Source organism: Pyrgilauda ruficollis, unplaced genomic scaffold, assembly GCF_017590135.1.
Source record: "Pyrgilauda ruficollis isolate IOZ18807 unplaced genomic scaffold, ASM1759013v1 scaffold21, whole genome shotgun sequence".
NCBI classification, from domain to species: Eukaryota; Metazoa; Chordata; class Aves; order Passeriformes; family Passeridae; genus Pyrgilauda; species Pyrgilauda ruficollis.
In genome coordinates, this window is record NW_024520318.1 from 8,319,486 (window position 1) to 8,343,778 (window position 24,293).

The 24,293-nt window shown below is 58.8% G+C and overlaps 1 protein-coding gene across 2 annotated transcripts in view; it reads left to right on the forward strand.

The window, feature by feature from the left end:
* Positions 1 to 12,785, forward strand: part of EPHB3 (EPH receptor B3) — a 29,371-nt gene extending 16,586 nt beyond the window's left edge. The window contains exons 4-16 of one of the 2 annotated variants that reach the window (XM_041467876.1): positions 5,075 to 5,230; positions 5,372 to 5,707; positions 6,493 to 6,617; positions 6,773 to 6,941; positions 7,036 to 7,141; positions 7,509 to 7,606; positions 7,773 to 7,895; positions 7,994 to 8,241; positions 8,464 to 8,679; positions 8,770 to 8,919; positions 9,014 to 9,207; positions 9,368 to 9,523; positions 9,835 to 12,785. In XM_041467876.1, the coding sequence (XP_041323810.1) occupies positions 5,075 to 5,230; positions 5,372 to 5,707; positions 6,493 to 6,617; positions 6,773 to 6,941; positions 7,036 to 7,141; positions 7,509 to 7,606; positions 7,773 to 7,895; positions 7,994 to 8,241; positions 8,464 to 8,679; positions 8,770 to 8,919; positions 9,014 to 9,207; positions 9,368 to 9,523; positions 9,835 to 9,943 (2,186 nt within the window). In that variant the 3' untranslated portion in view covers positions 9,944 to 12,785. The remainder of the gene's footprint in view (positions 1 to 5,074; positions 5,231 to 5,371; positions 5,708 to 6,492; positions 6,618 to 6,772; positions 6,942 to 7,035; positions 7,142 to 7,508; positions 7,607 to 7,772; positions 7,896 to 7,993; positions 8,242 to 8,463; positions 8,680 to 8,769; positions 8,920 to 9,013; positions 9,208 to 9,367; positions 9,524 to 9,834) is intronic. The other variant, XM_041467877.1, reaches the window with a different exon arrangement.
* Positions 12,786 to 24,293: the final 11,508 nt, after the last annotated feature.

Below are 24,293 nucleotides of genomic sequence, written 5' to 3' on the forward strand. Positions count from 1 at the left end.
TTGAAGACCTCCTCCTCCTCCTCCTCTTTATCTCCATCCAAGCCAAGATTAGAGCTCACATTCAGACCTGTTACAATGCAGCTTGTATCCCAGTCCCTCGGGAGCAGAGGGCTCATCCTGCCCGACTGAAGACAGTTTCTTTGGCATGCTTTGTAAGGCGATACGCCAGGCTGCTACCTGGCGCTCTACTCCTGGGTTGCCACAGCATTGATTTGGCATCTCATTCTCAGCCTCATTATCTTTATTTAATTAGCACACGGCCCTTCTGGGGGTTGTGCCGCTTCCCACACACTCCCTACCACGCAGAGCTGCAGAGGCAGCTCTTGGAGGACAAGGAGGAGCTGCTGGCCGGGGAGGGGAGCAAAGGCTCTGCATGCCTCCATGGGCTGGGGTGCACTGCACTCACACCCCACGCCCTGCATCCCTGGGGTTTAGCTTTTCCTCCAGTCCCATCCCTTCTCCTTCTGGTTAGGAGGCACGCAAACAGTTCAGGGGATTTGGTGTCAAGGGGCTCTCCAAAAGTGCTCCTGGGCACGTGCTCCGTGATGGATTTGTTGGGATTTGCACCCCTTGTGTTGCTGGCTCCACACAAAGACAGAAAGGCTGCTGTGCCAGGGTGAGCAGTGGGCCCCATCCTTGCATGTCCCCTCTACTTGGGAGGAGGACCACAGTGCCCCCAGAGCCTGCACCGCACTTGGGAGGGGAACTGACTCTGTGTGGTGCAGTCCGTGGATACCCAGACCGTAGGAGCACTGGAGTGACAGTGTCCAGCATGACACCACCCCTTCCTGAGACCCATTTCTCAGTTTTCTTGATGTTTCTTACAGCACCAGGCACTGAACATTTGGGCACAATCAGTAGGTGAGTGCAGGTCAGGCTGGGGCCAAAATCAGAATTTTTGCAAAAATAAATTTCCCTTGCAATCAGTGACTAATGAAAACATCACCCTGAATTAAATAAAAAAAAAAAATTGCCAAGCAAGCATTGCACTTGCCAACTGTTTGCAGCTTTGCATTGCAACATGGGCTTGCTGCATGAAACCCAGGAAGTGAAACTGCCTGGGATTAATTGCCCGGGATTCCAGATCAAAGGCAGCAGCAGGGAAGGCAAGGAGAGCTGCCGGTTTACAGCCAGGCAGCTCCACAATGGGTTACTTGTAACACAGTCGAGGAAATCTGCCCCTGCCGTCCTGCCTTTGACCCACTGTGGCTCAAGAGGCAGCTTTGCTTATTGAATTTTTTTTTTCTTTTCTTAAAAAAAAAATAAAAAAATTGTTTTCCTGCCTGTTCCTTGGATGCCACTTCAAACCCCCAAAGGCTCTTTCCCTTCTCTCCCTTCAGATTTACTCCATTCACTTTTGGACTGCACTAGTGTGAAATATTTTCACCCAAAGGGTGATTATTTTATTTTTTTTTTTTTTTAATAACTGCCTTTTAAGAGACTTAAAAACAGAGTTACCGCCTCGGCTGTAGCCAGGCTGTTGCTTCCACTGCTCTGCTCCATCTGTAGCCACTTACGACAGCGAGAAGGGAGCGAGCTGTGCAGGTTCATAAAGCACAGATCGTCCCAAACAAACCTGACTGCTGCCTCTAAAGAAATTACAGGGTTGATGGGCAAAGGGATATGATCAGTTTAATTTATCTAGGCTCAGGCGAGGCGTCCTGCTTCAGTCCTACAGGGAGAGAAATAGCTGGAAGGATGCTGGAATATTGTAGTGTGAATGGGAAGCAGTTGAAACATGAAACATGGTAGTTTGGGGCTGTTTTTTTCCAGTGTGTCACAGCTATCCCTGCCTTCCCCAGGGGAGGGGACCCCAGAGTTTTGGGGATGCACGCGTGGTTCATTGCTGCTTGCCTGCATCCCGTGCAATAATGGAGGCTGCCTACGGGATGAGTCACTGCTCTCTGCTGCTGCCAGGAGGGTTTTATTTCAGTGTTTTTTTCAGCTCCCTTCCTTGAACTTTATTCACCACGGTGGAGATTGTATATGGGAGCAGTACCCTGCTCTTCCCCCAGCTCTGTGCTGCAGCTCTTTGAGGCAGGATCAGGCCCTGGAGGTGGGTGGCTGATGAAAATCCTGGAGGGGCTGCCAGAAGCAGCCGGACGGCCGCGTTTGCCATGCCGGGAGTGCGATGCCCCGTAGGGGGTGCAGGGGCAGCTTTACAGCAGGGCTCTGTTACTGTCCTCCTCCCTCCCACGCCCCATACAAATCCCCTCTGTGGCTGATCTCTGCTGTCAGGCCAGACTGCCTCTCCCTCCCATCAAACCAGCAGCTCCTCTTCAGACCGGGGAGCTCCGCTTCGGTTCCCTGACCTGTTATCCTGTGGCTGTCACTGACTGTCATGTTCTCCCCAGAAGTGACCGCAGCACAGCACCAGGAGATGTGATCTGTGTGCAGAGGATCAGAGTTGTTATTTTATTTGAGGACACTTCAGCAGGAAAAGTGCTTATGCAAAGCTCTCGGCAGGGAGAAGGGAGCCTGGCTTCCCAGCTCCGGCTGGATGGAGTCACGTTCCCACTCCAGAGCTCCCAGGCTCGTTCCGCAGCGTGCCGGCCAAGACAGTGGTTGTTGTACAGGCAGTTTCTTGCAGAGAAGAGATGACACAGCGGCTTATCCACCAGGGACCTGGGATCAGCTTTCAGCTCAGTTACAGCCTTCAAATGTGGCGGCTGAGAGCTGTCACACTGCCACCGAGGTCTTTATGCTCTGATTTATTAAGCAGAGTTGGAAATCTACACACTGGAGTGCATCTGGGCCTCAGTCCCTCTGCTGCTCTTCCCCTTCTTAACAGGGCTGGTTCATGGCTCATCCCCCTCCTGCCAGGATGGCGTGAGGATGCAAAGAAAAGGCCTTCATTCCTTGTGCCTGCACTGGGCACTACTTAGGGGTGGCAGGGAGCTGCTGAAGGACAGCTCTGCCTGTCCCTTCCTCCTGTGTCTGGGAGGCCACTATCACCGCTATGCCCATAACCCACTGGGCACCGGATGGCACTTCATGTGCTGGAGACCAAGTGCCCTCCTGCATCCTTTCCAAGCACCTGGCTGTCCTTGGCTGCCATGCCATGCTTGGGTTGTCAGCTTCACATAAGCTCTGGTTGCTCCGGCTTCACTCTCCCCCCAACAAGGCTGTTCAGGGGGTTTTGTCCCTGATGGATCTGGGCTCCTCTCCATAACCAAAGCATGTTTGGCAGCTTTCTGAGCCCAGAGCGTTCCTGTCCAAGAGGTTTCAGTCATCTCTCATTCCTCAACAATCTGGTTCCTTATGTGTGAATCTGCATCCACCCAGTTTGAACCGCCCGGGATTCCAGCCGGGGCGCGTCTGCCTGTGCCAAGGCTTCTCTGCGACCTCTGGGCCTCTGCTGTCCACATAAAGTCACATTTTCTGGTGGCCTGGTTGTCCCAGGCTGGGGAGACAGAAGCCCTGGACCTGCTGGCTTCCCATTGCTTGCCAAGGAGCAGATCTGTGCACTGCTTTGCCTTCCAGCCTGCACAGTCGGGACGGGCAAAGCTTTCATTTCCAAAGGGAAGGCCCAGAGGCTGGGTGAACTCAGGTCAAGGAGCTGGAGTTAGTTGAGCCATGTAGTCGGTCCTGTTTTGACCAAAGAAGACTCTCGCTGCTGGAAGGCTTGCACCCTGGGAGCAGGAAGCAGCTCCTGACACCCATCCAGGCAGAGGGGCTGGAGAGCAGGCAGTCGTCTCTGCAAGGGCTGCTCTCACGTCCCCCTGACCAGCAGCACTGCACAGGAGCTTGGCATCTCCCTTGGGGTTGCTGCTGCTTGGTGCCTGGACAAACCATGGACCCAGGACAGCACCTGGAGCTGTGTGCGGGTCCCTGCGGGGCCGGCCTGGCAGCGTGTGACTCACAGCACTCCACGCCCCATGTGGGGCTGCAGCCAGCCGGAAAACTTCCACAGAGGGTGATGGGAGATGTCTCATAGCAGGAAACTTCCACTTGCCACAGCCTGGTGAAGCACCAGGAAACCTCCTCCTGTTTTCAGGATGATGTGTGACAGGCGTGGGAGGGTTACCTGCCCTTGGAGCTTCCCTAACGTGGTGGAGCGAGGAGGACGTGCCCTCCTTCGGGGCCATCGGTGCTGATGCTGCCCCAGCTGTGGCAAACAGAGTGATGCTGAAGCAGAGCCGGCGCCAGTGGGTCTCTCACCTCATCCGGCTGCAAACACAGAGCACAGAATCCGCTTCCTTGAGCAGCAGTGTGATAAATTGGGCTATTTTGAGGTGTGGGTCAGGTTCCCGAGGCTGCTCTGCTCCTCGGCTCAAGTGCTGTTAAACCTTTCACGTGCCCCTCATTACAAATAAACACCTTGGGGTGCCAATCGGACCCTATCCCAGGACTTGTGGCTCCTTGAAGGACCCTGGTCGGAAGCGGAGGAGGGAGGTGGCAGCGATGCTGAAGCAGCTCTTCAGCCAAGGACCTGCAGGAATGTTTTCATCTCGCTCAGCGCTCCACTTGAGCCGACCTCGTGAGGTGCCGCCGCCCCGGGACTGAGAAGTGGCTCAAGAGCCTGAGGCGGAAGGTTTGGGGCTGAGTGGCTGGTTTTGGGTGATGGAGGCCTCTCGCAGGGGCTGCTGCAGACAGGGCTGCAGAGGAATTCTTTCCTTCCCAGCCGGATTTCCCGAGAGGATGGGACCTGGCACTGTGAAGGTTGCCAGGCCTGGAAACCAGCATGGCCTTCCTCCATGGAAGGGAGCAGTAGAGAAACAAAACTGAGGAAGGTGCCCTGGGTGGACCTGCTGTGTCCCCCCATACTGCTGGTGGTGACCAACTTTTCCCACCTCTAATTACGTCGGGCCTGCTGCTGGAGCCCAGCATTTCCTGGCAGAGCTGTGCCTGAGCCATCTGGTGCTTCCAGCAGCCCACTCTTCTTTCCCTTCCCAGCCATAAGTCCCTGGGCATGGCTGATGGCACTGGAAAGACTTGTAGGAGGCCTGAGGTCTTCAAGCCACTGATCAAAGATTTGGCAGGGCAGCAAGGAAGAGTCTGCCCAGCTATGGTGGGAGCAGTGAATGTTTTCTGGGTTCCCTTTATAACTCAGGTCTGTTTTTCTTTCCTCCAGCGTGTGGCCCAGGAACCTTCAAGTCTAAGCAGGGGGAGGGTCCCTGCTCTCCCTGCCCTCCCAATAGCCGGACCACCTCTGGAGCAGCAATGGTCTGCACTTGTCGGAACGGCTTTTTCCGGGCAGACACGGACCCCGCAGACAGCGCCTGCACCAGTGAGTCCTGCTCCGGGCAAGGAGGGGAGGCTGTGGAGGTGATGTGGGTCTGTGTCTGGGATGGGGGTATGTGCTGTGCCCATGCCAGGGCTGAGCTGGACATGAAGACACACCACTCCTGCCCCTCACGTTTCCCTGCAGGTGTCCCCTCGGCCCCCCGCAATGTCATCTCCAACGTGAACGAGACGTCGCTGGTGCTGGAGTGGAGCGAGCCGCAGGACACGGGCGGCAGGGACGACCTGCTCTACAACGTCATCTGCAAGAAATGCAGCGTGGAGCGGCGCCTGTGCACCCGCTGCGACGACAATGTGGAGTTCGTGCCACGCCAGCTCGGCCTCACTGAGCGACGCATCTACATCAGCAACCTGATGGCCCACACCCAGTACACTTTCGAGATCCAGGCCGTGAATGGCATCTCAAACAAGAGTCCCTACCCTCCCCATTTTGCCTCTGTCAACATCACCACCAACCAGGCAGGTCAGTGGAGCCACCAGGGAGCAGGGGCTGCATCTCCTCCACAGAGCGGAGTGGAGCAGAGATTTCTTTCTGACAGCCTGGGAGGCTGCAGTCCTTTGTGGTGCCGCCTAACTGGCTCTCTGGGCCCGCATCTAATCCCCTGGGTAAACTCTCCTCTCTGTTTAAAGCATGTCCCTAGAGGAGATGAGATCAGAGTGCATGCAAGTGGAGAAGACTAGGGCTGGCAGATGCTCCAGAGAGCTCTGGATCTTCTAGACCTACCCCAGAGATGCTGTGCCTGCTGTGAAAGGAGGAGGAAGGAAATGAGATTTCTCTCCTGTCTGCCTGGGAAGGCTCAGCACCAGCCCAAGCCTTTGCAGACAGCCAAGTGCTCTGCCATTCCCTCCTTCCTCCCGCTCTGGCCCTGCTCCAGCGTGCTGGTAATCTCCAGCCACTGCGCACTGATCTGATTTCACGGGTCTTGCTGCTGGGGTGGAGCACAGAGCTGCTGGCAAATGGAGGAGGGGAGGGAGCCCCACTTTGGGTTGGCAGGGCCCTTCCCCAGACCAGTCTGCAGCTAGGCATGGGGTGAAGCATGACTTCAGTGCTATTTCTGAGGCTCCCCTTGGTGTTGAGATCACACCTCCTTATGGAGACTTGGGGGAGGCCAGTCTCAAAGCTTTTCCATGCCTTTCCACCACGATTATCCAAGCAGGTCACAGGCAGAGCATTCCCTACACTGTGTGGGATGGTGAAGGGGGAAACCTGGTGCAGGTGGCTCATTCCTTCCCTGCCCTCCTTCCTAGCCCCATCTGCCGTACCGACGATGCACCTGCACAGCAGCACCGGGAACAGCATGACACTGTCATGGACTCCCCCAGAGAGACCCAACGGCATCATTCTGGACTATGAGATCAAGTACTCAGAGAAGGTAAAGCAGGAACAGCTTTTTCCCTCCTCCAGCCCTTCTAGTTGGCCATCAGCACCATGGCATAGGGGGTCCCTGCAAACCTGGCACTTGGGGGATGTGGGAGCCAGCAAATGGAGGGTGGTTTCACAGAGGTGACACCCATGTCTCCCCTACAGCAAGGCCAGAGTGATGGCATCGCCAACACAGTCACCAGCCAGAAGAACTCGGTGCGGCTGGACGGGCTGAAGGCCAATGCTCGGTACATGGTGCAGGTCCGGGCACGCACCGTGGCGGGATACGGCCGCTACAGCCTCCCCACGGAGTTCCAGACAACTGCTGAGGGTGGTAGGTACCAGCACTGCGTTGCCTCCATTGCCCAGCCCTTCCATGCCTCCTCCTTTCCCAGCTTGACTTCGATTCCTGCCTGTCCCTCCATCAGGTTCCACCAGCAAGACTTTCCAGGAGCTGCCTCTGATCGTGGGTTCGGCCACTGCAGGGCTGGTGTTCGTCATCGTGGTGGTGGTGATTGCAATCGTCTGCTTCAGGTACTGACTTTTCAGGGAAGAGGGCTTCAAATCTGAATTTGGGGGTTGCTCATGTCTGCCACAGAGCTTTCCCCTTCACCTGTGGGCAGAGCTCTGTCAGCTCCAGTCACAGAGTTAAGGACTGGACTGGCCACATGTGGGTCCCAGAACAGAGGTCCTGTGGGAGGACTGTGCCTCTGCTTCCCCAGCATGAGCTGGGCTCTGCCCAGGCTCCTGCCATGCACTCAGCACAACTAGGCCATCTCCTCCCATTGCACCTCAGGTGGAGGGATAGCTCTGCACACAGGCTGCCAGAGGGAAGGCTCTCTGACAGAGGCTGTCTGTGCTGGGATTTGGAAGTTGGCAGTGAATGTCTTTGCCCCATCAGGAAAGGGATGGTTACTGAACACCTCCTCTCGTCTCCTTTGGGCAGGAAGCAGCGCAACAACACCGACCCTGAGTACACAGAGAAGCTGCAGCAATATGGTGAGTGTGAGAGCCCAGCAAATGGACTCTGGCTGCCCTCTCCCAATTCCTGTCCCATGCAAAGGGGCAGCCTTTTCTAACAAGGGGTGGGCTGACAGCCAGCCAAGTGGCTTGGCATCTGTCACCCTTGCTGCGTCCCTCCTGGTGATGGCTTCTGCCTTTGCAGTTACCCCTGGGATGAAGGTGTACATTGACCCTTTCACCTACGAAGACCCAAACGAAGCTGTCCGGGAATTCGCCAAAGAGATTGACATCTCCTGTGTGAAAATTGAGGAGGTCATTGGAGCAGGCAAGTCCTGGGGCTGGGCACAGCAGGTGCTGAGACTGCTGCCTCTCACCCTGTCCTGTGGCTCACCATGCTGCTCCCCTCTCTTCTTCCCACTACAGGGGAGTTTGGTGAGGTGTGCCGTGGGCGCCTGAAGCTGCCTGGCCGCCGCGAGATCTTCGTGGCCATCAAGACACTGAAGGTGGGCTACACGGAGCGGCAGAGGCGGGACTTCCTGAGCGAGGCCAGCATCATGGGCCAGTTCGACCACCCCAACATCATCCACCTGGAGGGAGTGGTGACCAAGAGCCGCCCCGTCATGATCATCACGGAATTCATGGAGAACTGTGCGCTTGACTCCTTCCTCCGGGTGAGCATCCATCCCCTCCTGCCCTGGGCTGGGGGGTGCAGTGCATGGGGGGACAGCAACTCTGAGCCCTTCTCCGTCTCTCTGCATTGTCATGTTGGTGTCCCAGGGTTAAGCTCTGAGTGGGAGAAGAGGGGTGGCTCTAGGGAGGAGGACGGTGATGGTAGCACATTGGGATCCTTCCTCCAGAGGTGTTGCAAACCCCTCTGATCTCTCCTCTGGCAGTTGAATGATGGGCAGTTCACAGTCATCCAGCTGGTGGGAATGATGCGAGGCATCGCCGCTGGCATGAAGTACCTTTCGGAGATGAACTATGTGCATCGGGATCTGGCTGCCCGCAACATCCTGGTCAACAGCAACTTGGTCTGCAAAGTGTCTGACTTCGGGCTCTCTCGCTTTCTGGAGGATGACCCAGCTGACCCCACCTACACCAGCTCCCTGGTATGGGACACTCACGAGGGATTTACTGATCTGGGGGTGGGGGGAGACACCTCAGGTATGCATTAATCGTGGAGCTGTGTATCCATGCAGGGAGGCAAGATCCCAATCAGATGGACAGCTCCCGAGGCCATCGCCTACCGCAAATTCACTTCAGCCAGCGACGTGTGGAGCTACGGCATTGTCATGTGGGAAGTGATGTCCTACGGGGAGCGACCTTACTGGGACATGTCCAACCAGGATGTAAGTGCTCTCTGGGGAGTAGGGAACTGGGAGCTTTAGGCTGCCTGCGGGAGCCCAGGTGGCTCACAACCTGCCTCTGCCCATCTTTCTGCAGGTGATCAATGCTGTGGAGCAGGATTACCGCCTGCCACCCCCCATGGACTGCCCCACTGCACTGCACCAGCTGATGCTGGACTGCTGGGTGCGGGACCGCAACCTGAGGCCCAAATTTGCACAGATTGTCAACACGCTGGACAAGCTCATCCGCAATGCTGCCAGCCTGAAGGTCATCGCCAGCGTCCAGTCTGGGTCAGTGACATCTTTATTTCCAGCCAGCACTTACTCCAATTCCAGGGAACAGTGGCTGGGAATAGAGCTGTGGGAGGGAGGGGATAAGAAATATCCCTTGCTTCCAGTTACACCTCTCTGTGCCCTGCTCCTTGTGACCTGTGGCTCTCTTGCCCTTTAGCATCTCCCAACCGCTCTTGGACCGCACTGTCCCAGATTACACCACCTTCACCACCGTGGGAGACTGGCTGGATGCCATCAAAATGGGACGGTACAAGGAGAACTTCGTCAATGCTGGGTTTGCCTCCTTTGACCTGGTGGCACAGATGACTGCGGAGTAAGTCCCTGCTTGGAGGAGAGGAGGGAGAAAACTGGGACTGGGGCTCCTGCACACTGTCCCTTGCCTATCTGACAGCCACCTCCTCCCACCTGGGTGTGTGGTGGGCTGAATTAAGGACTGGGATTCAGCATCCAGTCCCGAGGGAGTTCAGGTTTTGGATCCAGCATCCAGTCCCCTCTGGTGTTAGAGGGAGCACTGGAGCTTGGCAGAGGGCTGTAATGATGGATAGATCAGTTGCCCCAGTGGGGCAGAGCCACATATTGTTGTTGCTGGTGTCTGGAGGCTGAGTTGTCACCTTTTCCTTGCAGGGACCTGCTGAGGATAGGGGTGACGCTAGCAGGGCACCAGAAGAAGATCTTGAGCAGCATTCAGGACATGAGGCTGCAGATGAACCAGACGCTCCCAGTGCAGGTTTGACCACAGGGGACTCTGCATTGGAACGGACCAAGGGAACCTGCCAAAAAGGTTCAGTTTGTGGTGCAGCCCAGCTTTTCCCCTCCACATGGCGCTCCTCTGCCTCGGACGGTCGCCTGGGACGGGATGGGACGGGACGCCCAGGATTGAAGGCACTCATGCTGAGGGAGCCCAGCTTTTCGTCCCTTGTCCTGGAATGGCGAGGCAGCAACACATCTTCATATTGAAGATGGATTATGGGACAGAGATGGCACATCCCACTTCCCACCCTGTCTTGGTGCTCATCGGTTTGAAGAGTTGTTCTGCTTCTTGGATTTCTTTTCACCCTGTTTTCCCCCAGTCCTCACTTCCCTCACCTCCCCGAGGCCACAGACTGTTGACCCGTCCGCCGAGTCCGTCAGACATGTCCGAAGCCTTCCCTAGCTCTGTTCCCTGCATGGAAGCAGCCGGGGGAGGCTGAGCCAGCGACAGGGCTGGGGCCACCAGCCCCAGACAATCACTCCTCTTCTCCAGCCCTGGCAAGCCCTCCGCCCAAGGGTCTGCACTGGAACGTGTCCGAAGGGAAGGCTTCGCTCCCTTTCTTGGCTTTGCACGCCAGAACCCGAACCCGATTTACTATGCAGGGAGTTAGGCAAAAAAAAAAAAAAAAAAAAGAAAAAAAAAAAAAAAAAAGAATATATGAAAAAAGAAAAAAAAAAGAGATATATTAAAAAAAGATAAGAGGGAGCAGAAAGGGGAGGGAGGGGGACCAGGTGCCCGGCTCCTCATCTCTTACCCTCTTGGTTCTCCTGGCCGGCTCTGGACTGCAGAGCGAGGCCATCAGCACGTTTGCACAGGGACCCTCCGCCCCCGGACCGACGGCAGCCGCGCTCCCCCCGAGGGGCCGGGGAGCGGGGCTGGGGCGGGGGCTGCGCCGGGGGCCGCGGCTCCCCCAGCCTCCTCTTTTATGCAGAAGGAGCAGGTGCCGCCGGCGCGGCTGCCCGCTCCTGACACACGCTGTGATTGCTGCCAAAAGACTCACTCACCTTTCCCTGAGGATTCACTGCAGCCCGGTTCCTCCGAGCCGAGGGAGAGACTCCCAGCGTGCCTGAGTGTGCGTGAGTGTGTGCATGCGTGCGTGGGTGTGTGCTGGCCGCAGGACTGTGGGAGGCAATGGGCAGAATAAAGGCAATAAGAATTTTACCCGAGTTTCCTTTGCTCGATCGCGCTCTCATTGGATGGGCCCGGCTGCCTGCAGCTTCGCTGCCCACCAGGGTCATCCTTCTCCTCCTCCTGGCCGACCCCAAGCTGGCTGTGTGCCCCTTTCTGCTCTCCCCTTCTCTTGCTGTCATGTTTTCAGGTTGTCCGACAGGGACCAGGCAGTGATGCTGTACCAGCCCTGTGGTGCTGGGAGACCCAGCATGCTCCCCATGAGGCACACAGCGTGGAGGCTCTGAGTCCCAGGTCAGAGTCAGTCAGGAAACTAATGTACTGGAAACACTCAGCATTTTTTTCCCCCATTCCCTCCTCGAGTCAAGCTGGAATTGTGGGAAGCAAACAGGGAATGTGAAAGCCAAGCAGGGAACAGCCGTGCACACTGCTCATCCAATGCCAGAGGGTCCCCACAGCTCCAGGGCTTCTCCATAGGGCACTGCTCCTCCCCTGCCTCCCTCTGGGCAGTCTGCCCTCAGCAGGAGGGTTGCAGCAGCCCCTGGCACCCCTGGATTACTGGCCTCACTCCTCCTCTACGAAATGGCTCTTGAGCAGTGGGGAGCTCATCAGGGTGAACAGACCAGCTGCAGGTGGCAAGGTAACCCCCTGGGAGAGCAGATCTGGGGGGCCCATGCCCTCAGTCTAGGGCAGATTTGTCCACAGTAGCCAAGTGGAACCCCAGTTGCTTGTCCTGGGTTTCTCAGGTCCCCCTCAGCTGCACTACCTTGCTAACTGGCTTTTGGGGTGCTTTGCTGGCAATCCAGAGGGGCAAGTGGTCTCTCCCCAAAATGAGGGGGTGCACCCCTATGCTCCCCAGTGTTTAGCCCCGATCCCCTCCTCCCTGGGCTGACACAGCAGGTGCTGTTTTTTCCCTTCCCTTGGAACAGGCCTGCCCTTGGGTTTCTCATTAACCCCATCCTCCTCCACAGGGTAAACAAGTCCAGGAGCGCAGGTGGCAGCAGGTCTTGCAGCAGGAATGGTATCCCCACATCCCACCATCTCCTCTGTTAGATGTATCTGGGATGTTGGCTGACAGGGACACCACAGCCTCATTTTGCTGGGGTTTCCCATCCTGGCTTGCTCTCTACCCTGGCTGCTCCCCAGCCCCACCGTGGTGGGACCCCAAACAGCAGCACTGGGCAGACCTCACCCCTCTCCCAGATTAGGAGAAGAAAAGTGGCTGAAGAGATATGAGAGCCTGTTTGGGGCTTGCTAACCACCCAGAGCCCCCCCATGCAGAAGCACAATGGGGCACAGGGGCTGCCCCTGCCTCCCTTGCCCCCAGCCCCTGCTGCTGCAAAGTTTGGGGTCCCACCAGCCCTGGTGCATCTCAAATATCCCCATCTCAGTCCTCCATCCTGGCCTGTCCTTGCTTTGAGGAGGGGTTGTTCTCATTTTAAACAACAAACCCCTTCTCCCACCCTTCTCTATGCACACCCTGCTCCCATGGGGCAGGACACACCATCCCCGCAGCCAGCCCCGGGTCTCACCCCAGCCACAGCACCCAGGGGTGCACTCAGGGGTGCACCCAGCAGCTCTCCACATCCTGTACCTGCCTCCTCCCTTTCCATACAGATCTGGGGGAAAGCTGTGTTCCATGGTGAAAGAAAAGCAACAGCGAAAAACAGCAGCCAGGGAAATCAATGCGAGCGTGCGTTTGTAAAAATATTTTTTAACGGAAAGACTTTTTTTCAATTAAATTATTTAAGGAATTTTATGGAGGTCTGTAGTGCCTGTGTGGTTCTTGGGGGGCTCTGGGTGGCAGGGAGCCCTGTGCTGGGCAGGTGAGACTGTGTTTGGGCACTGTGTGTGTAAAAGTGGGTCCATGGCAGTGAGTAGGAGCCACTTGACCCCACGGGGGTGCAAACCCAGTCCAATTCCCCCCCCCCCCCCCAAAAAATGCTCCCTGCTTCCTCCTGGAGCATCCAATGGATGAGGACATTTTGAGGGGCTGAGTGGACTAGATGATGCTCCCAGGGCCGCCAGCCCTCGGGTGCCACTGCGGGAACATCCTGGGGCCATGGGGATGGGAGCAGCGTGGGGTGGCCCGTGGGGAGCGTGGTTTTCCAGGCTGGGCTGGGGGACGGCGAGCCCTGCCTGCACCCCTGCCTGTGCTCTGCCTGCGCCCTGCGCTTCCCCCCTCCCAGCCCATGCAAAAGAGCCTTTTGTGCTGCTGGGTTTTTTCCCCCCTTTTAATTCCTAACCAGGAGATTAAGGGAAGACAAAGGCTACGATTGTTCCCGCTCTGCAGAGAGCTGGAAAGTTCGGGGAGGGGGGATCGTCCCTTTCCAGACAGACCCAGAGGAGGGGGACATGCGCCCCAGGTGGAGGGGCCGGGATGGGGGGAACACCCTGGGAGCGGCGGCGGAGGGTCCCGGGGCACAGCTGGGGTGAGGGCACGCCGAGCCTTAAGGGGGATCCCTGCTGGGGTGGCCCGGAGGCTCAGGGCTCCAGCGGCAGGGTGGGAGGCTCTCTGCAGCAGAGGAGGAGGAGGAGGGCTGAGGAGGATGGGTTGGCCGGCTCGCCGGCTGCTTGGCGTTTTCCCTGCTAACTCTTGGCTGACACCTCAACAACTTGGCAGGGAGAGGATCCCGCAGCCCCGTCAGCCGCCTGGGGCCGGCACAGCTGGAAGGGATCACGGCTCGGCACGGCTCGGCACGGCTTGGCACAGCGTGCCTGTGACCCGGCAGGCCAGCACGGGCACGGGGCAGGGAGGGCACAGGATTTCTCCACACCCTCCGCCATGCCTGGTCCCCACTGCCACCCTGTGCCCGAGGGAAAGGCCAAGCACAGCCGTGCTGGGGACACATCCTGAGCCAAGGATGGGCCGGACGCCGGCCAGGCGGGTCATTGCCTCAGGGCTGGAGCCAAGGACACACCATGACCCGGGAAGGGGCTGTCCCCACAGCACAAGGGACAGGACCCAGCACATTTTCCCATGCTCACAAGAAGCCACGAAACACCCACGAACACCCCAGCTCTGCTCCTTCTGTTTCCCGTTAAGATTATTTATTGGTAATTTTTAAGACCACTTACAGACTCTGTTCACGTGCCAGGACCCAACACGGCTTTTTCCCAGGGCTTTTTTTTTAATTATGAGAAAAAAAAAAAAAACCAAAAAAAAAAAAAAAAAACCAAATTGTTTTAATCATTTTCTTTCCATTCCTTCCTTCCAGTCTCCTTTGGTTGCTAGCAGAAGACTTGCACATGGTGCAGCATCCATCCTTGTCTGCCACCACCACAGCCTGTCCTCCCTGCCCACTGCTGCTGGGGCTGCAGCCTCACCCCTCATCAGGGCTGAGTGTCCCCACAGGGGGGACGTGGGGGACAAGACCCCCAGAAGCTGCCAGACAGTTCTGGAAAAGGGGATCTGAGGGCCGGGGGGCTGCCTTGGGGAGCAGGAGGCAGCTCTCTTGCAGATGCCTGGGAGCTGACATCGTCTTTGGCAGCACAGCCAGCGAGCAAATGCACCCACATCAATCACCCCACGCCTGTCTGCCGTGTTTGGGGAGCAGAACCTGACCCAACACTGGACCAGGAGGCAAAAAGCAGCTTTGGGTTATTAAACAAGACCAGGTCAATGCCTTGACTCAGTGTGGTCTGGGAAAGGCTGGATCTTCAGGGCAAATCCGATGGAAAGCAATGGTGGCCTTGCTGGTAGGGCTGGGGCTGGTGCCAGGGGCTGCACTGCTCCCACCAAGGGCTGCCCTGGCTGGAAACGCTGGCTCCTTCGGGAATGAGGGGAGCAAAGGACTGCTCCATGGCTGGGAGCAAGAGGCAGAGATGACCCCATCCCTGCTAGCTTGCCTTATCCATGTCTTACTGGCCAACACCCCTCACTGTCCTGAAGTACCACAGGTACTGATGCCTGTGCCCCGCATGGCAGATTACCCATGCCACTGCCCACCCAGCCCTTCATGCCACCTAAATCTGGCATTTTCAGATGAGGAGACCCTTCACCCCGCCCCAGTCCCCCAACAAGCCCAGCCCAGCCGCTGCTGAGCCCCCTTGCTGCCCCTCTCCCGCTTTGATCTCCCTCGGAGCCGGGGCCGGTATCGCCGCCGGGGCTGGGGGCCGCCCCGGGTGTCAGACTGGTTCAGCCACACATTTCTGGCTAATGAGAAATTTCCTCTCCCCGGCGCTCGGCCAGGGTTTTTTTTAGCTCCGGTATCGCTACCCCACCTCTGCCTCCGCCACGGCAGGCTGAGTCAGGGGGGCCCGGCCGCCTCCCGCACGCTGCTGCACCCCAGCGCGGCGCTGCCAGCTCCCTCTCCCCGTGCCTTCCCGAGGCCGGCATGACCGGGAGCCCGGCAAAACCAAAACTCCGATGACCCATCGTGTTGCGAGAGCCAAACGCTCCGGAGTGATTCCCCGAGCCCGGGCGCTGCGCTGAAGCCGGGGCGGATGGGCTGAGCCCGGGCAGGGGTCGGCAGCAGCGGGGGGAGCTCGGCTGCCGCTCCCCGCTGTGCCCCATGGTCCCTGCTGCCCCCGTCCGTGCTCGGGGAACCACAGCTCGGGGCAGCTGGGGAGGTTCAAAGGAAGAGGAAAAGCAGCAGCCCCACTGTGTGTGAGGGTTTGGGCTTGGATCCCCACTCCCCATGTCGCAGCCTGAAGTCATTTCGTGCCATTAACGGGTTTTCTCGCTCTGAACTCGCTAATGAGCCTGCGTGGGAAGCAGCAGGGACCGAGGGCCTCCAAACTGGGGCAGTGGAGGGAGCGGGTGGTTCCTAGCAGAGCATACTGGGGGGAGAGACAACCATCATCCACCCTTAACTCCCTGCCTTGAGTCCTGCTTGCTCTCTGCGCTCCCCAGCCAGCCCCACTAACCCCCAGCACATCCCTGCCACCCCAGCAGCCCCACGCCGGTGCCTGGAAGGAAGAGTGTTTATGTCACCACCTTACAGGGTGGCTCAGATTCTGCCACCTCCCAGGTGTAGTTTCTCCCCATCCCACTGTCCCCATTGTCACCCAGGCGGGGAACCAGGACTGCACCCCGGGAGGATGAAGCTGAAACCATGACCCATCCCCAGGGCGGTGAGTCAGTCTGTGCCAGGTGACTTCTGCTGGAAAGCACCTTTCAGCACCATCCCCCTTCCTGTCCCTGTCTCTATCCCTGTTCCCGCCCCTGTGCCTGACCCCATCCCCATTCCACAATGGCACAGAAGGACCCCACAGGAGGCACTGATAGAGAGGAGGGAGGTAAAAACTCCATGGAGTTGTTACTCCACGGATATTTGTGTCCACAGCCCAGCCTTGCAGGAAGCAGGAGGATGAGCCAAGCCTGGGGCAGGAACACTGGAGCAGGAGCGCCGAGGTGTGTGGGGCAGCGTCATCAGAGCTGTGCAAACACACACGGGGACCGCAGGGATGGGGGAGAGCCGAGCGGAGGAACGGGGAGGCCCCATCTGGAACACCCTCACTCTGGGGCTCAGGGGGTGGAGGACCCAGGGGATGGAGCCCTAGCACAGCCCGTCTGGGGCTGGTACGAGGCAGGAGCCGTCCCTGACAGTGTGATGGCAGCCGTGCTGTGGTCCCAGCCATTGTCCCCTTGGGCCCAGGCGGCAGGCAGGGGACAGGGTGCACAGGCACCAGGGCTGTGGGCTCCCGTTCACACGCTCCTGGCGGGTGGGCAGAGGGCGATGGACGAGGCCTCCGTGCCGAGATAATCCTGTCCCTGCCGGCCCGGCCCGCGGCCGGCATTTATCTCGCGCCAGGACTGACGTCACCCTCCAAGATCCCAGCCAAGGAGGCCTCACTGCTCTTCCTGGCTTTTCCCAGGGACAAGGGGCTTTGGGCCCCTCGCCCCAGGCTGCGAGCAGGTGGATTTATGACCACAGCCATGCTCCAGCATCCAGGGGACAGGAGAGGCAACGAGACCTTTATAGCTTTAATACACCTTTCTGACAGTGAAGTTTAAATGGCCTCGTAAACCCCCTTGTCACCCACCCCCAGCAGAAGGCAGCAGTTTATTAGGGCTGTAATTCTTCTCCTGGCATTCCATCAGTGTCCTTTTAATCTGCACTTGGGGGTTTTTTATTTCTGCTTAATACCAGCAGCTGTAAATGCTGTTAGGGATCATCTTGTGCAGGGACCCTCCGGGGGGAGACTGGGCACGGGGGCACGGATATGATGGAGCAGGGGGAGCTGGAGGCTGGGACAGCCCAGTTCCAACTGAGGGGTCAAAGTGGTGAAGAGGAGCCAAATTTTCCTGCTCCGAGCACAGGCCTCCTCTGCAAAGCAGGCCCAGGCAGGAATGCATCCATGATGCAAGGAAAGCCTTTCCAGGGAACCTTGGGATTTCAGCAGCAGAGCCGGCCGGGAGCTAATCCTTTGTGCCAGGCTTTCCATTTTCATCTCATTAACTCCCGCTCTCTGTGCCGCTGCCCTCTCAGTTTTTCTGGCGGGGAGATAAGTCTCCGTGCTCGGTGCGGTGAATCCTCCGCGCCTGCTCGCCCAACGCTCCCGCTTGCGCTGACGCTGGCAGGCAGCTTCCATCCAATTACAGCGGGGTGAAGCTCATTTTAATTGCATAGAGCAACTGGGATTACGCAGACTTTATCTCCTAATTCCCTCTTTATCTCTTAACTTCACACTCGCTGCTTGCATTGAAGGCAGGACAGCTTGTGCCGGGGTTTGCAGTTTCTGAAGTACCCTTTCCCCCTGCACCAGCCCCTTGCCCAGATGGGGTTGGCCCCAAAACGCCCCTAAGTGCTGATATTGGGGAACCCTCTGTGTCCTGTGGAGCCACAGCCTCCAGATATCCCTGCAGCACCTGGGGGTCAAGCCGGGGGATGGCACCCCTTACACCAGCTCTTCGGGAGGAGGGCTCGCCCTCGAGCTGGTGTCACATGTCACCCGGAGGCAGGGATTCTCCAGGAGAGGCTCAGACGGGCACAGCATGGGTAAAGGGCTTTTCCTCTTTACAGCCCATGATGGCAGGTGCCCAGCACCACTGCCGAGGCTGCTGCAGAGCTCAGGGGGTCTCTGTGAGGGAGGGACAGGTTGCTTGCCACCAAAAATGCACACTGAGGACAGCAAGCATCTCAGCCAGCTCCTTGGGGACTCTTGAGGACCCTTTATCTGCTCAGTGCACTTAACCAGGATGAAAGCTTCTGCAGGGCTCTGGGGCCTTGTTAGTGGAGTCTAAAGATGTTTTTTAATCTCTGCAGGTATGAATAGCACCCATGGGTCCCTGACTCCCCCTACAAAAGGCAGCCCCCACCATTCCTCTCTGCAGCAGGAGCAGACAGAACCGTGGTACTCTGCTCTTCCCACCTCTATTTATTCACCCCCTGAGACATCCCTGGGTTCCCCCCAGCTTGGGCATCCAGCAACACCCTCTTGGCGTGCGGACACGTCCACCCGAGGCAGAGCGAGCTCTTGAGATAGCGAGATAGCCAGAGGCTGCCCCGGATGGGGCACTTGGCAGGGCTGGCCCCGATAACGAGCCGGCAGCTGGTCCCCTCTCCCTGCAGCATTTCCCTGTTGGTTTGATGTCTCTTGGCTTCATGGAGCACCAGGTGCCAGGCTCACCCTGCTGCAGGTGGGTAAACTGAGGCAGCAGGGCAGGGGTCAGGTGTCTGGCTTAGCAAGCTCTACATCAGCACAGCTGGGTGTTAATTAGATACCATTAGCACACGCTAATTAATGTAATTCCAATGACCCACAATTCTGGAGCGTGAGAGCTGCTCCTCACCCTGTGCCATTGCTGTGAACAGCTGTGCCCCTGCCACGACTGGTGGCAGCAGGAAGGGGAACAACCCATGCCAGTGCCAGTGTCATGCTACCAACACCCTCTCAGGGCTCCTTCCTGCAGGCTGGCACGCTCCTGGCCCCGCTCCCCAGGCTCTGCCAACACAAACCAGACCCAGCAGATCAGGCATTTCCCGTGCTGGCAGAGCCACACTAAACCTGTCAGTTTGGACTGCAGGAGTGCCCCAAATAACCATCTCCTTGGCGTCCTGTTGGCTGCCCCCCATGGATGGGGGCCGAGCACACTGGGGGGCAGGGGCTTTGGCTGTGGCAGCGAAAGGGTAACTCTTAATCCGGCGGCAGCTGCGGGGCCCAGGCTTGCTTGTTCAAGGGATACGGCAGCTCGGTCAACAATCCCTGGCCCATTTCGGGGGGGATTAGCAGCCCCCCGGGGAGGGAAGGGGCCCACATGAATATTGGGCGGGTGGGAACACAGCCCAGTGGGAACAAAGCCAGACAGGGAGGCAGCAGGGAGCAGGCACCCGCCATCCCGAGGCGTCCCCAAGGTGGGGGACAGGGGTTTGGGGACTGTCCCTGTCCTCATCCTACTTTCACACTGCAGAGTGCTGACAGGAGGGAGCTCTGGTTATCATCCCCCACCGCCCCAGTACGATAACCCTGCGCCAGCGTCCAGCCACCCCCTTGACCTCGTGTCCATCCTCATGTCCCACTATGGCAAGCCCCAGAGGGAAGTGGCACAGGAAGTACCCGAACGCTGGCACTTGGGAGCTCCTGGCAAACCAGGCAAGTGTGTAAATTTGCTTGCCACAGGCTGGCCAGCTGGGGGTAATCCAGGCTGGAGGAGGCCACAGGGTATAAGGTCAGCCAGGAGGGGAGCTGTCTGGGGACTCCCAGTGGTGGTGGGAGCTTCCCACATATCCAGGGGCAATCTCAGACCACTAAAACACCTGTGGATTCAAACTAGGAGGCTCCAGCTCCTGCCCAAGCAGCAGGTAGGACCCTTGAGACAGGAAGAGGACAGTTTGCCTTGGTGACATCCAACCCTACGTTTCCCATGTGCTCAGCACCCCTCCATTCCCTCTGCATCCTGCTGTGCCCCATGCGTGGGGACCATGCGTGGTCCTGGTGTGGGGACCCTTTGCCCAGTGTTTGGGGTTACTGATCTGCAAGGTGTCTGGGAGTGGCACTGTGGCCTTTAGTGTTTGCTGGGGTGAGCCCCAGGACCATGTCTGTTCTGGGCTTACCACCCTGGAGAGCAGAACCCTCTCCAGGGCAAATCCCCTGGAGAGCAGAACCCTCTCCAGGGCAACTCCCCTGGGGACTGGGAGGGTCCCCAGGGTAAGTGCAAGTCCCTTTGATGCCTTAATTTGGGGCCACAAAGGCAGGAGAGACTGGGGCACCCAGGGAGAGGTCTCCTGGCTGATGGCACTTGGGGAATGAGCCCCCACCCCTGGGGACGTGTGCTGGGTACATGTTTGGGCACATGCACACGTGTAGCTGGGTGCTCCCCCCTCACCCCTTTCCCCACGGGTGCTGAGCAGGGGCCGCTTTTCTGCTCGGTTAGGCACGGCTGTGCCGGCACATAATGACTCGGTAATTGTGAGCCAAGGCCCGGCCACACGCACTGCCCTCCCAAACCCGGGCTGGCTGCTGCCCGCGGGGTCCCAGCACCTGCCCCCTCACCTGCCCATGGCACCCCGTGTCTGGCTGCAGCCGGGACTTGCCCCAGTGGCAGTGAGGAAGGGGAACCTCCCGGCAGGCTGCGGTCACCTCCTCGCCTGGGAGCTGGGAAACCTGTTCTTCCCCGTGGTGTTTACACGGGTAAGAGGGGTCCTCTGCCGCTGCACATCGCATTTTCTGCTTGGTCACTTCCATCTGTGTCCCCGCATAATGATTTTTTCTGCTACATTAATTTAACACACTGCGGAGAGCCGAGGCGCTGGGACCCCGGGCTGCTTAATTGTGTCAAAGGAAAGGCTCCTGCTCCCGCTTTCATTGGCAGCCAGGGCTGCTGCGGGGTGGGTGTCCCTGCGGGGGGGTGGGAAGGGGTCTCAGGGTGGTCACAGGGGCTGAAGGGAGGCAGAGGTGGAAGGGTGTAGGGTGTCAGAGGGGTTGGCGTGAGCCTCCCAGGCCTTGGGCTGGCAGCAAGTCCTGGCTCAGGTTGTCTGCTGGGGGCTCTGAGGTGAGGGTGAGGGGTTCTGGGGACCCTCAACTTCCCTTCTAAAGAGCCTGGCTCCATGGGGTATCTCACCTCATCCCTTCAGACGTTGCAGTAGGATGGCAGCGGCACATCCTGGTGGCCGATTCTCTGCCTGGGGCTGGCAGTCCCCGCCCGGAGCTGGCGGGAGCCAGAGGGTTAAGTGCTGTTTGTGTTGGCTGAATGAGACGGGAGCCGAACAAGCCCCCACAAATGGAGGTGAAGGGCTGCCCAGACGGGATGTGACAACCCGATTTCAGGGCTGTCAGCCCCAGCATGGTGGGCATTGAGCGGGGACATTCCTCCCCGACACTCCCTGCTCCCCTGGCTCCAGCACCGAGACACCGACAAAGGCAGTGGGCAGCCGCTGCCCACCTCGCCCCAGCATCCGGGGTGCCCTGGGGTATCCACGGGGCACGGCGGGGCTGGAGCAGCCCCCAGTCGGAGGGGGATGCTGGGAGGCCCCCTCGCCCTCCCCGCTGGCGGCCCCGCCGTAAGTGGCCTTTGGTATTTGCAAACATTGTGGCGAGGGGCTGGGAAGGTCTCGGCCCACCCCAGCGGGCGCCTTTGTGCTGTGCGGACCCCCGGGGGCTCATTTCCATCCCGCCCGGGCGCTGGCCGCGTTCCTTTCAGTGCCGGCAGGGCTCGCTCCCTGCTCCACCAGCGCCTGCAGCAGCCGTGCCAAGCGCGCAGCTGTGCCCCAGCCCGCCACTGTCCCCATCCCGGGGGTCCCTGCCCCACCCCGGTGTGCTGAGCTGTTGTGTGTGCCACTGCCCCACGTGGTGCTGGTGGAGCTGCTCTGTCCTTGTCCCGCCGAGGGTCTGTGCACACCTGCACAGGGGTGTGCCCACGGTCGGGGGGTGCATGTGCTTCCCACGGCACAGCTGCACCCACTGGTGGGCACCTGCCCCCCATCTGCGGCCAGCTCCAGCTATGTGCACCCATCTGCACTCCGTGTGCGCCCACTCTGCCGTTCTCACACCCCCATGCACACCCCCTTCCCTCAGGGTCCCCCAAATGCCCCCACCCCAGCTGAGCAGGGTGCCCGGGGCTGGCAGGCAGCTCTGTCCAGCCCAGCACAGCCAGACCCCCTGGCACAGGGATACCTTGAGCAGCTCTGGGCTCCCCACAGCTCCCAGCATCCTCCCGCACACCCATCCCCACCGCAGCCACATCCCCCAGCAGAGCCCAGGGAGCCGGCCCATGCAGCTGATTCTCTGGCAGTGCCCGTTTGCTGGAGCCGGTGTTTTATGGCCCTACTCAACACCTGCGGATCAATGCCAATCCGCATTTTGTTTGGATTTGGAGTCGTAAAGGTGAATTGACCCAGCTGCACCTCTGCAACTGCTCTCCCCTGCTGCCAGGTGCAGGGTGGAAGGGAAGGGCAGGGACAGGGGACCCCGGGACACAGTGCCCATCCCTCGCCGTGCCGGGGAGTGCCCAAGGGAGATGGGGTTGCTCTTTTCTCGTGCTTTTTGTGACTGGAAAATCTCCTCGGGGGCCCCCGGTGGTGACCTCTTCCTGGGCGCAGCGCTAAGCCCTTTGTAATGGGATTTTGTGGCAGAACCGGCAAATTAGGGGCGAAGTGAATGTGTTAAGCTGCTGGTTTCTTTCTGGTGGTTCCCCCTCCCCAGCCCACGCCGGCCGGAGCTCGAACAAAGGCTCTGCTTTTATCTCGGGTCCTTAGAAGTCAGAGCTGTGCTTCCCCCTCCGGAACAGGCAGGCTGGGACAGAGATGGGCACATGGACCGGCAGAGCTCGGGGCTCTGGAAAAGAAGCATGGGAGGAACATGCAGCAAATGAGTTGTCCCAACACATTGGCTGTGGGGATACATTTAGGGAAGGGGCACAAAAGGACTCATCTCCAGGTCAGGGAGATGTGGCACCTGTGGCTTGGGACCCCTCAGCATCCAAGCCAGAACAGCAGTGGGAGGGCAGCTAGGGTGGGGAAGTATGTGGGTCTGGCCTGGCATGAATACAGTCCCCAGCCACGCTGGGGCTCAGCAGTGGACCAGCCTCTGCTTCAGAGTTCATATTGTTACAGAGCAAAGGCTTCATTAACAGTGACAAACACAAGCCATAAACACTTGTTAAAATCTCACATCAGTGACTGGATGGACAGCCGGTGCATTCCCTTTCACTTCTTGTCCGGGGTCCCTTTGCCTTCCCGAGAGAGGGCAGGGAGTTCTGTCTGCCCCTTGAAAGAGAAGAATGGGCACCCCCCCAGCGTGGGGCATCTCCCCCACACAACCATCCCCACCAGGAGGTCTCCTCTCAAGGGTTCCCCACCATCCCTTCCACTTAGGGGAGGGCTGATCCCCTGGAGCCTGCCCCGCTGCCCTGGGTGTCTCTCAGCACCTCATGCAGGAACAAAGCGCCCTGGGGCTCGGTGGGAAGGATGTTGCTCTGACACCCCAAAAGCCCCCAGATGCAGGCAGGGAGCAGGCAGGGGACAGTGTGCTGCCCCCAGGGCCCCCATGAGGGCCTGATTTATTGCGGTCTCTTGAAGGATGCCATTAAGACAGCGTCCGGAGCTGGGAGCACAGCTGCCGGAGCAGATCAGTGCCTGATTAATGTTGGGCAACTTGTTATATTGTCAGATAATTATCCCCAAACTGTATGACTTTTCTGCTAAGTGGCAGCGCTTAATTGCATTTTTAATTACACTGCCATAGCAGCAACCCCTCCACGGGATGCAGGGATGCTGGGAGCCAGGCAGGAGCAGGGTAGGGGGCCTGGGACCCTTTGCAGAGGGCATGGCAGGGGCATCCTGCTCCCACAGAACCCTCCTGGCGTGGGGCACACAGCTGTGGCTTCCCCAGGCCATGAGTGCTCCAGGCAGCGAGGTTTTGGAGCGATCCTTCTCAGTGCTCCCCAGGGTGGGGGCACATGGGGCGCAGAAAAAGGGGGAGAAAGGCAGGGTGCCCCTTTGCACTCCACGAGCTTTGAGGGCTCAGTATCCCCTGCAGCTCCCCGTCCCCATCCGGCTGGGGGCAGCTCAAGGTCTGGCTTCCCCTCGCAGGCAGGGACGGGTCAGGGGTCAATACATTTAAAATTCCTCCTGGATCTCAAACTCCGGGGAGCGGCCAGCGGGCAGCGGCTGCGCGGGGAGCACCCGCCGGCACCCCAGGCAGGCAGAGCACGTGTGGGCAGAGACAGGCGGCCGTGTCCGAGTGTGTGAGTTCATGTGAGTTCACGTGTGTGCGTTTCTGGGGGTGCACACGCACGGGGATCACCCGTGTGTGTGCATGG